This window comes from Scyliorhinus torazame, chromosome 3 (assembly GCF_047496885.1).
Source record: "Scyliorhinus torazame isolate Kashiwa2021f chromosome 3, sScyTor2.1, whole genome shotgun sequence".
In the NCBI taxonomy this organism is placed as follows: Eukaryota; Metazoa; Chordata; class Chondrichthyes; order Carcharhiniformes; family Scyliorhinidae; genus Scyliorhinus; species Scyliorhinus torazame.
In genome coordinates this window covers 297,729,463-297,742,320 of record NC_092709.1, presented here as the reverse complement: position 1 = coordinate 297,742,320, position 12,858 = coordinate 297,729,463, and the positions used below count along the sequence as shown (strand labels likewise).

Here is a 12,858-nt window from a genome sequence, read left to right as displayed (position 1 = left end):
TTTATAAGGTTTAAGGTCAATGGTTGACACTCAACAGTACAGCAAAGACATTAAAGACTTATCCTATGTAAACTGATGGGTACCTAATCTTTCAATTGTTTATTCGCTACTTGTGTTCTTCTCTGTTGCAAGCTCAGTGTTACATTTTTATGACATGAATCTTTTATCCTAATGTTACTGTGGCTGGAACACAACCACATTTGTAAACAAGTCTAAATGGCATATTTTAACTTCTCGTACCTCTTTGCCTCCCCTCGCCCATGACACAACAATTGCATAAAATGAGGGAATGCCATTCTGCTAAGTGCATACAGCCACTTCAATAAAGAAATATAATTAAAGCAATAGCTACAACAGTAAGACTGACTGCACGGAACCTTATTATTCACTTTCAAACCTGAAAACGGAACCGGACTTACTTAGGCATGCACACTTATATAGCATGGATCCCATCACCAAGCCCATTTACTCTACTGGAACCTATTCTTTTGAATGTCTCACCTTTACAACAGCTCCTTTAATGTCTACCTCAGCTTTCTAGCCAAATGCTCCTCCCTCCTCTTCACTTGAGTGCAGCAAACATGTCAATGTGGGTAGAGATCCAAAGAAGAGAGAAACATGGAAGTTTGATTGGGTGTTGGAAAGACGGCCACTGATTACTTTCTTCCTGGGGTGAACTACCGGAGAGAGGTTTGATGTAATCAAAGACACCTGGGGTATGTGTGCACATATCATTGAAGGTGGCAGTGCAGATTGAGAAAGTAGTTAAAAAGGCAAGCAGGTTCCTGAGCTTTATAAATAGATGCATGAATTGTAAAAGCAAGAAGGCTCTGATGAACCTTTATAACACACAGTTCAGCCTCAAGTGAAGCATCATGGCCAATATTGAGCATCACACTTTTGGAAGAAATTGAGGTGGGGTTGCAGAAACAAAATCTCAAAATGGTTCTAGGATGAGGGACACCAATAATGTGGATCAGTTGGAAAAGCTGGGATTCTCATTAGTCGAGAAGGTGAGGGAAAGTTTGTTAGAAGTGTTCAAAATCATGAGGTCTAAATAGAATAGATAGGTGGTAACCATTCCCATTGGCGAAAGGAATGAGAATTTGAGGACAGAGATTTAAGGTGTTTAGCAAAAGGGCCAAAGGTGACATAACGCACCAAGTGGTTAGGTCTTGAAATGCACTGCCTAAGAGTGCAATGGATTTTCAAAAGGGAATTGAAATATTATAAGAAGAAAGAAATTGCAGGGCTACAGGGATAGATAGGGTGGAAGAGTGTAAGGCAGGCCAGCAGCACGGTTCAATTCCCATAACAGCCTCCCCGAACAGGTGCCGGAATGTGGCGACTAGGGGCTTTTCACAGTAACTTCATTTGAAGCCTACTTGTGACAATAAGCGATTTTCATTTTCATTAATTTCATTTCTTGAAGAGAGCAGGCATTGACTGAGGTGCTAAATGGCCACCTTCCATGCTGTAACATTCTATTGTTTTATTCTATTTAAGCAATATGTACTTGTAATTCAATAATCAAACACAACATACTTACATGCCACACCAGATGCTAAACCATATAGCAAGCCACTTCCCTCAGATGTCTGTTCAAAAATCTGAGTCCCTGGAGGTGGGCACTTCTCTTGCCTAATGAAGTTGTAAAGTAATGTTTTTACAATTCTGCTGGTATGTTGAAGACTGAAAAGAAAATTTAAAAAAGCTCAAATAGATATCATTGATAATTCCCATCTATTACTACTTTAAAACAGTGATGCAGAGTTTCCGCTAGGTTGCACCCAACATTGACTAAAATATCGCAAAAGATCAAGGAATTTCAAGTGAAAATTATGTCCAGTTCAAATTAGTTCCCATGATCTTTTCCACCAGTAATACCAATAAAATTGGCCACACCTTTGGATCAAATTTTGTTTTTTAAATTTAGAGTACCCAATTCATTTTTTCCAATTAAGGGGCAATTTAGCGTGGCCAATCCACCTAGCTTGTACATTTTTGGGTTGTGGGGGTGAAACCCACGCAAACACGGGTAGAATGTGCAAACTCCACACGGACAGTGACCCAGAGCCGGGTTCGAACCTGGGACCTCGGCGCCATGAGGCCGCAGTGCTAATCCACTGAGCCACCGTGTTGCCCTCCCTTTGGATCAAATTAATCATCATGGTGAATTTCTGCTAATTTCATCCACCTGTAGGCCTTTGAGGATGCTCTTAGTGTTAATAGGCACCTTGTAAAAAGGTTTACTTTTTTTAAATGTACTAATAAACTGACTACTGCACACCAATGTGGCTAGTTAATGGTTTTGTATAAATCATTTGCAGTTATTTAAAATCTTATTACTCTCAAATGGTGAACAAAGCATTGCTTGAAAATGCTTATTGTGATAAACCCTTTTTCAGCTAGATGAATAAAACTTCAAGTTACCACTCATAATTACATCAAGGAATATTTTTAATCCAAATCTTTAAAAAATGTTTTAAAAGTCTGCCTAATTGTGCTCTTTCATGTAAGATTTTACATTTAGCAGTAAGCAAGTGAGTTTGAGCAGAAACCTGAGCAAAAATATTGTATGTTTAAGTACAATTCACACCTGGATCACTGATTGTCTCCGAAGTAGAATCTCTTGGCCAGTATGTAAACACTCTACATTACACACACTATACAATGTAAATTGCTCTGTCACACTTAAGTGTGACTGCAGCTTTTTAATTGGCTTTCCCGCAAAATAATCCAGTTCTCTGATCTGAAATCTGACCTTTAACCTCTTCAAGAATGCAGACTAATACCTTGCAACATAAAGCTATATTTTAGCATTGTTTAATATAACAACATCATTAAGCAGCCTATTCTCTGACATTGATAATCAATGTAATTCAAGTTATTTTTTTTTCAGCGATTACAATAGCCTGAACAACAGTCAAGCAATGCATGTTCACATGCAGCATCCTCCTTTAGGGAGTACAAGTTCTTATTGTTGTTTGACGGGCTTAAGTGAGCAATAATGTATAAATGCCCAAAGTGTTGATTATTTTTAAATAAAGAACTGTGCTCATCTCTTCAAAGGGTAAACAAACCAAGCCCAAAGCCCTGGAAATGCCACTCGATAATTAGCTTGTCTGAGTTGAGAAAATGCAGTCTAGAATGAATGGATTCCACTCCTGTTTCCTTTCTACAGGGATTTTTCATTTTCCAAACCATCTTTGTAAGAAAATAATTGATCTCTACTTTGCTCCTCACGATATGCCATGGTTGAGATCAGGAACCTATTTCAGAGGAAACTACCCATGTGCTCTGATACTCCCATGCTGTCTTTTTGTATATAATGTTGTCCACTGTGCTCTTTAATGGACAGCTTATTATGACACATGGTCACTCTTTAAGAATTATTACTCTTCTTTTAAGAAAAGGGTTAATCAGAGTAATAGCAGATTTTATTGCTGACTTGAAACAATTTGATATTGTAATGTTAACTTCTAACCTTTTAGGTGGTAAGATTTTTGAACTGTAATGTTGTAAAATAATTAAATTGATGTTAGAATTGCACAGCAAGCCTAAAATTTAAACAGCGTTTGAACCGAGAACCGACCTTTACTTTTCAATCTTTGAGTGAAGTAATCACCTCGTGATTAATGCACAAGCTAAATAAAAATATGCCCCAGCTTGAGGCACTGTGATCACTAATATATGTTTGCAAAGATGCCAGTTGACCCTGCAAAAGAGAAACACATATGTCAAGGCATTGAGAGAAATGTAATGTTTTGTCCAGTGGATGCGTTTGGTGGCTGTGGCATTTAATCAGGCAGGAGGATGGTGAGTGGGATGGTGGAACCTTCCTGCACTGCTCAATTAATTTCTGGTCAGAATTTGCGATATTGCTTTAAGAGAATATGCAATCGTGGAACCAGGATACATAACATATGACCAGCTGAACCCCTATAATAGACCTGTTTACTGAGCTCGCCTGTAACATGTATATATTAGTACCAGTTTGCAAATAATGGAACCTACTTATAGTTTACTATTTCTCTCTGTGTAATTGATAAGTTTGTGTTAAGCAAGTAATGAACATGGGGGCAGAGGTAAAAATTTGAAGACCATGGCCACATTGCAGAAATAAAAGAGATCATCAGAATATCTCGGGAGGAGTCACAGACAAATTTTGGTACAGTACAGGCTGTCTGCAGCAAAGGCAGAGGCTGTATGTACAGTGAAACCCTGAGAGGCAGAATCACTCTACAAACAAAACAGAGCAGAGTACCTGATTTCAGGGGTAGATGAATCAGTGGTGAGTGGGAGCAACAAGCTGGTTCAGGGCTGCACTTGTCTTGAGTCAGAGAGAAAAACTGAAGATCCAATAAGGTGTCCTCAGGTGTTATTCTCATACAAAACAACTTGGTGGATGGGACAAAGGACGCTAAACGTGCAACTGGACTGTGTGCCACAAACCGGAACTACGGGACAAAAAAATGGGAAGAAAAAAAAGCAGTGCATTGTTAAATGTGTTAGTGGAAATAAAGCACCAATCACGGTTGACTGTGGTGTGTGCTTTCTGCGCAAGTGGAGAGTCAGCGCACTTGTGCATGCACTGCGCGTGTGGTGTGCACTTTCTCAAAGAGTAAACTTTATATGCTGCTATAACAGAATTAGAAATGTTACATGCTGATGCAACAGAAACAAAATTAGATACTTATTGTTTTGTCCAGGCTGATGAAATGTAACTCCCCCCTACCCTTGCAGATTGTAAAAGCTTTGAGCATTACAAGTAGCTTAAACTGCATAATTATAAGATTTTATCGTTGGATCTCAACCCAATTCCTAGTATGCAAGGATACAGCACAAAACTAACCTCACTTACTCATGTTTCATTTTTAGTTATGTTAAAATTAAAAGACATCGTGGACCTATAGAATAAGTGCCAATTGAATATTACACAACATTAAACCTTTGCTACTTAGGGTACAGAAGCCTTTGCTACGTCACAGGATTTGTAATCAATTTGCATCCAATTTTGGTCTTATTAGATGTTCGTGGTCTTCCTGTGTCAACTTAGGCAGTGAGCTTACAACTTAGGGGATGGGGTAGGTTAGAGGGTCTGCCAACCTTGCTTCTGTTCTGTCAAATCCAAATCCTTGGGATTTAGTGTTCACAGTCTGGAGATTGTTTCCTATCAATGGTCTGGTAATGGATTTCCTTCGTTTCATTGGGGAGTGTGCTGGGTTTGTTGTATGTGCTGGGTTTGTTGTATGTGCTATACTTATCTGATTTTCTTTTTATATTGCTATCCTTGCATTTTCAGTGATGGAGAATCTTTTCTTAGTACACTTTACTTTGTTTATCGATACGATGAGTAATGTCACAACAGAATGGTGGGCAGGTGGCATGATCTAGAGATGGTGGGTATGGGCTTCATAAGTCCTCACAGTGGGTGAGGAAAACCCCCTGTTAGATCTTATGGCGTTGCTTTGTTTTGTTGTACTTTTGTTATTGTAGAAGGGACTTTGGGGTTAAAGGAACCTTGACAGTGACGAGGGCCAGGGCGAGGTCCTGCTTGGGAGGCAGGGCTTGGAAGGATGGTCATGGCGGGTAGGAAGGGCGAGGGGGTGAGCGACCCTGGTCAGAGTGGTGGTGTGAAGCATGCGAGGGTTAGAAGACCGGTGAAGAGAGCGCAAGTTTTCTCGCACCTGAAAGCGGACACATCTGAGGGTAAAGCACCAGATGAGACTGAGGAAGGGCTGGGTGAGCCAGGTGTTCCATTCGGACTTCAACAGTAGGGGTGTGGGGTGGCTATACTGGTGGGTAAGCGGGTGAGGTTACAAATGGAGAATGTCCTCGGTACACAAGGTATATTTGAAGATCAACTTTTTTGTGGTAGGGAAGGCACTGGTGGCTGGGGTAAAGAAGGCGGAATACTCGGTAATCGTGATATTGGATCATGCGCTGCACTGGGTGGATGCGGTCCTGGAGATGGGTCCAGCCCAGAGCTTGGTGTGGAGGCTGGATGTGGGCTTTTTGGCAGACCTGAATTTATGCATTAAGATGGGGAGGGTCATTGAGGAGTATGTGGAGTTTAATCGAAATGGGGACTTCTCAGTCGTCGGTGGTTTGGGAGGCGTTAAAGGTGGCACTGAGAGGGTGGCCATCGCATTTAAGGCGAAAGTCGATAGGGAGGTGCAGGAGGAGGAGCAGCAACGGCTGAAAGAGATTTTGGAGGTAGATGGAAGATATGCGGAGGATCCAGAGCCATTACGGAGGAGGAATGTGTTGCAGCGAAGTTTACCTTTCGGCTACGGGTAGGGCGGTTCGGCAGTTGACATGAGCGCGGAGGGGGGGTTGCGTATATGGTGGGAAGGCCACTCGAAGGCCACTGGAGCGGGCCAGCTCCATCAGCATGCAGCAAAAAGGGAGATTGTGCGGATTAGGAATTGAACAGGAGGGGTGGTGGTGGCTCCGGCGCAGGTGAATAGGGTGTTTGAGGACTTTTATAGGGAGTTATACCAATCGGAGCTGCCGGAGGATGAGTCGGGGATGAGGAAGTTTTTGGAGCGACTGGAGTGTCTAAAGGTGTGAGGGGGGGGGGGGGGGGGGGGGGGGTCTACCGGAGACTATGAGGCAGGCCTCTATTTCATTGTTACTGAAGAAGGAGGAGGACGGGGGAGGGTACCGACGGTGAACAAATGTTGAGTAAAAATATTTGTCAGAAAAAAGACTTGGGAATTATGAAGACAATCACCAAATTTCCCAGAATAAATCAGAAAGCCAACCATCCCCTTTCCAAATTCAGGCTTTTTAGACAAAAAATGGAATTATTATTTTAAGATTTATCTGTCACAGAACTGGATAAACAAGCAGTGAAAATAAAGACAACCATTGGAATCAACACCTGAGCATATGTGAAATATGTCATGATATGCAGACACACACAATGATATAGAGGCAGACACAGACAAGCAGCTAACGGACACAGGGAACAGGACATGACCAATAAGCAGGCAGGACACTCAGGGGTGGGATTGGACTATAAAAGACACGAGGCACTCACACTCTGCCTCTTTCCACTGATGAACATCTAGAGAGTCAGTCAAGGGTGTTGTTACAATCTCACACCTCCACCAGTTAAAGGAACACTGCCCTGCAAGAGGCAGGCGATGTTTAAACTGCGGGAAGCCTGGACACTATGCAGCCTTGTGCAGATCTGCACCACCAGTCAGAGGCCAGCGCTCCCAATTCCGACGATGGCGCGTCCAGAATGTGCAATGACGATTACAGGATTCTGATCCTAGCAGTACAACGGATCCAGAGAACGAGCGCCTGGAGTCCGCCTACCGAGTGGGCATCATTACCACACGTGAACATGCCACACCTAACTCATCTCGCATTCAGTCCATCCTCGCTGTGCATTCAGAGGACGAATGGTGTGCGGTGATGCAGGTCAACCGCTGCTCCATCCAGTTCAAGCTGGACACAGGTGCTTCTGCCAACCTCCTCTCACAGGCAGACTTCAAACGCATCAAGAAGCGCCCCCCCCCCCCCCCCCCCCCCCCCCCCCCCGCCAAGGTCCTTCCAGCAGCCTGCCAGCTCCTGGACTATAACGGTAATGCCATCACGGCACTGGGGTCCTGCCATCTACTTGTCTCCACGGAGCACCCATGCACAGCTAAGGTTTGAAATTGTCAAGCCAGACAGGGCATCCCTACTGGGTGCGCATGCCTGCAAAAAGCTAAATCTGGTGCAGCGAGGTTTATTCAACGACATCCTCCAACGTGGATCTTCAAGCTGGCATTGACGACATCCTCGCTCACTATCCAGATGTGTTTGACGGGATGGGCACTTTGCCATATCGGTACAAGATCCTCCTGTGACCTGATGTCAAGCCAGTGGATCATGCACCACGCCAGGTCCCGGCTCCGCTGAAGGAGCGCCTGAAGGAACAGCTCAAGGAGCTGCAGCAGCAGGGGATCATTTCCAGGGCAACCGAACCGACTGACTGGGTCAGCCCGATGGTGGTGGTGGTTAAAAAACCCTCTGGAGACCTGCATCTGCATTGATCCCAAGGATCTCAACCAGAATATAATGTGTGAACACTACCCCATCCCGAAGCGGGAGGAACTCACCAGTGAGATGGCACATGCCCGGTTTTTCACGAAGTTAGATGCGTCACATGGATTCTGGCAAATCCAGTTGGGTGAGCCCAGCAGAAGGCTCTGCACCTTCAACACACCGTTTGGCAGGTACTGCTATAACCGTATGCCATTCGGCAGCGTCTTGGCACCGGAGATATTTCATCACATCATGCAGCAGATGATGGAGGGCATCGAAGGGGTTCGTGTGTACGTGGACGACGTCATCATATGGTCCACGACCCCTGAGGAGCATATTTCCCGTCTCCAGCAGGTATTCCGCCATGTCCACGCCAATGGCCTGAAGCTGAACAGGGCCAAATGTTGCTTTGGCATGTCGACGCTCAAGTTCCGAGGAGACCAGATCTCTCAGCAGGGCGTGTGCCCCGACACAGACAAGGTCAAGGCCATCGCAGTCATGAAGGTCCCGGAAGACAAGAAGGCGGTATTGCGCTTCCTGAGCATGGTCAATTTTCTGGGCAAGTTCATCCCAAACATGGCCTCACACACCACGGCCCTACGAAACCTAGTGAAGAAGTCCACTGCCTTCAAGTGGAAGGCGGCCCATCAGGCAGACTGGTTGGAGCTGAAACCCAAGCTCACCACTGCACCTGTATTGGCATTTTTCGACCCAGACAGGGAAACAAAAATCTCGACAGATGTGAGCCAGGATGGCATCGGTGCGGTCCTACTGCAACGCGATGACACTTCATCCTGGGCACCAATTGCCTACGCATCAAGGACAATGACGCCCAACGAACAAAGATATGCACAAATAGAGAAGGAATGCCTCAGCCTCCTCACTGGCATTCTCAAGTTTCACGACTATGTCTACGGCCGGCCGACATTCACAGTTAAGACGGATCACAGGCCCCTGGTCCACACTGTCCACAAGGACCTTAATGACATGACGCCTCGGTTGCAGCGCATCCTCCTCACGCCTGACAAGGAGATCATCATTGCCGATACACTGTCCCGCTCCATCACCGTGGCGAGTGAACCACTGAACATCATCCGGCACATTGAGTCACAGGTTGAGTCACAGGTGCAGCTGTATGCTAGCACCCTCCCGGCATCTGATGAGAAGGTGATTCGTATCCGTGAGGAGACAGCCAAAACCCCCTCTTGCAGCGTGTTATGCAACACCTCGCCAAGGGCTGGCAAAAAGGTCAGTGCCCTCAATTTTTCAATGTAAAGGACGACCTGACGGTGGTTGATGGTATCCTCCTCAAATTAAAACGGACTGTAATTCCACAGTCTCCAGAGCTTGGTGCTCCATCAAATCCATGAGGGTCACCTGGGTGTGGAAAAGTGCAGACGCAGAGCCAGGCAGGCTGTCTACTGGCCCGGGATCAGCCAGGACATCGCGAACATGGTACTTAACTGTGCGACCTGTCAACGCTTCCAGCCAGCGCAGAGTAAGGAGACACTTCAGCAGCATGAAATCAAAACCTCTCCGTGGTCCAAGGTTGGCATGGACCTCTTTCATGCAAATAGTCGTGATTACGTGTTAATCATTGATTACTTTTCCAATTACCCTGAAGTCGTGAAGCTCTCAGACCTCACATCTCGGACCGTCATCAAGGCCTGTAAGGAGACGTTCTCCAGGCATGGTATCCCACTCATTGCTATGAGTGACAATGGCCCGTGCTTCAGCAGCCACGAATGGTCTCTGTTTGCCCAGTCGTATCAGTTCAAACGCGTCACTTCCAGCCCACACTATCCGCAGTCAAACGGAAAAGTTGAGAAATGGGTGCACATAATGAAGCAGCTCATCTGCAAGGCCGCGGATTCTGCGTCTGACATTCACCTTGCGCTGCTTGCGTACAGGGCGACCTCACTGTCCACTGGCATATCGCCGGCTCAACATCTGATGAACAGGGACCAGCGAACGACACTTCCAGCCATAAACTTGCCCAACCCGGATCACCTCCCGGTGCTGCAGAAGGTGCAGCAACTCCGAGACCGGCAAAAACAGGGCTATGATGCTCATGCCACCGATTTGCCAGTGTTATCCCCGTCAAACACTGTTCGGGTCAAGATCCCTGATGGAGGCTGGTCAGCTCCAGCTGTCGTTGTTCGACAGGCTGCCCCCCACTCGTATGTTGTGCGTCTGGCTGATGGTTCTGTTGTGAGACGAAACAGACGGGCACTGCGCAAAGTTGCCTGCCCGCAACCACATTCTTCTCCGTTTCCATCTGTTGTTTTGCCACCTCCTGATACCTCGACTCACGAGGCCATCAGTCAGGATTCAATCCCGCCCATCAAGGCGCTGTCATCCCCACCACCACCTCTCCGGCGGTCTATCAGGATCAGACGCAAGCCACAGCGACTGGACTTATGAACATTTGTTCTGTTTGTTTTGTTCTGTGTTCTTGCATTAGACAGCTGTTTTCACATGTACATATATACATGCAGTGGATGTGAACATATGTTAATATTGGCCTATTCTTGTAAATAAGTTCACATATGTCATCCAAACATTTTTTAAAAAGGGGAGATATCATGATATGCAGACACACACAATGATATACAGGCAGGCACAGACATGCAGCTAATGGACACAGAGAACAGGACATGACCAATAAGCAGGCAGGACACTCAGGGGTGGGGTCTGACTATAAAAGGCACGAGGCACTGACACTTCGCCTCTTTCCACTGATGAACATCTAGAGAGTCAGTCAAGGGTGTTGTTACAATCTCACACCTCCACCACGTGGCTAAGAGCTAGTCTGGTTCAGTCAGACAGAGTAACCACACTTGAGTTAGCAGAGAGTCGAACTCAGAGAACTGTGCTAACTGTACCATCAATTCAGTAAACCTGATTGAACTAACTTCAAGGTCTGGAGTATCTTTCTGATCTCAGTTGCAGCCAGTGTTATACCAGTGTACCTAACACGACAAAATAGATCTGGAGAACCTCATTGAGCTTTGAAACATGCTGGCGTATCAGCTTCTAGTAAAGGTAAACTTCAGAATAAACCGATTGGAGCTCATGGCTGAGAGACAACAGTCGGAAGAATCAATTTGTCAGTGGGTGGCATGATAAGGGCAGGAAATGCAATTTTTCAGAAGCAGAGCTGTCAATGTATAACTGAACTAATCATAACTTTAACACCAAGCAAAGCCTTCCAAAAAGATCTTTAAGAGAAAAAGGACACAATATTTAACACTTAAAAGACAACTGAAAACACAAAGCCATTACGGCTGGACGACAACACCTGCAAGCAATGAGCATGGCTACAAGTGTTGACTTTGTAGCCATGCCACAGAAACAAAGCCAGCTACATGGGGAGTGCAGTCTCCCGTGCCCACCATGCAACTGTCCTGCATTCCAATCCTTTGCAAAGTCAGGCAGGGAAGAGGGCACTGGGCATGCCAATGCAGGAAATCTGGTTCCAGAGGTGCGACCAGAGGCTACAGAAAACATAACTGCATTAAAAACATGTGCAGCATCGTATGCCAAAGAAAAGCGGTGAACAGCTGCTCACTGCCTAAGTTGACACAGGAAGACCACAAACATCTAGTTAGTCAGAATCCTGGAGGATATGTATCTGGACCATTGGGAGTCAATGATACACCTATGACAGCCAGACTACACACAAGTCGCCCATCCATTGATCCAGTACATTGACATCAAAATACAGCTTTGATAAGTCTGCATGGACAATAAGCATTCTACCTGGTGGACACAAGTGAACCAACAGCCGTTTACAAAACTAAACATTGTGACCATACATGAGATTGTCAATGCACTTTACAACAAAGTACTTTTGCAGCAGTGTCATTCATCGCTGTTGTAACCTAGGAAACAACAAAGTACTTTTGCAGTGTGATTCATCACTGTTGTAACGTAGGAAACATAGCAGCTAATTTGAACACAACAAGCCCTGACAAACAGCACTGTGTAAATGACCAGATAATCTGTTTTTGTGATGTTGATCAATGAATAATTATTGGCCAATACACCAGTAATCACCGAACAAATCAACAAATGTAGCCATGGAAAACCTAAGCTTTAATAGATTAAGTTCTAATTTGAAACATCACATTATCAACATCTGTAAATACCTATACAGTGTCCATTTTCTGTTGCTATGGCAAACAATGATAAACATAAGAGGGGACCATATTAGATCATGCTTTTCAAGTTTGTCTTACTGGTCCATCAAACTGTGGAAATTTCATAACTGGAAATATCTGAAATTCAGAAAGATCAGTCCTAAAAAAACATTGACGTGATAACTTGTCTTTTCTTTTAGGTTTCTTTTGTCAGTTGTGAAACTGTTTCACTGTTGATCTAGTTACCTTTCCTTGCAATGAATTAATTCCACATGACTGATTCAGCCTGAAGTAAGTCAATGCCAAGTTCTATACTTTGCTGGCCAATTCTTTACCCAAGAAGCTGTGGAGGCCGAGTCCTTGAACACCTTCAAGCCTGAGATCGATAGGTTTTTAATCAGATGAGGAATTAGGTGTCATGGAAATAAGGCAAGAAAGTGGGCGTAGAGTGTAAGATCTGCCATGATCATATTAAATAGTGGAGCAGGCTCCAAGGGCTGAATGGCCTACCCCTGGTCCTTTGTTTTTTGGTTTTGCAAAGCAAGTCTTGTCAGTGCACTTCGCAAACATAAGCTGATGAACTCAGCAAACGTTGAGCATCCTTCCAAATTATTCCATGTTTTTTTTGGTCACAAATTATCAAAAAGTATTTGTTAAAGAGATATCTACT

The 12,858-nt window shown here is 44.7% G+C and overlaps 1 protein-coding gene across 3 annotated transcripts in view; it reads right to left on the bottom strand.

Annotated features, from left to right (window-relative positions):
• The window catches only part of dym (dymeclin), a 782,339-nt gene that overhangs the window by 579,040 nt on the left and 190,441 nt on the right, over positions 1-12,858 (bottom strand). For all 3 annotated transcript variants that reach the window (XM_072497436.1, XM_072497434.1, XM_072497435.1), the window contains exon 9: positions 1,550-1,692. In XM_072497436.1, the coding sequence (XP_072353537.1) occupies positions 1,550-1,692 (143 nt within the window). The remainder of the gene's footprint in view (positions 1-1,549; positions 1,693-12,858) is intronic.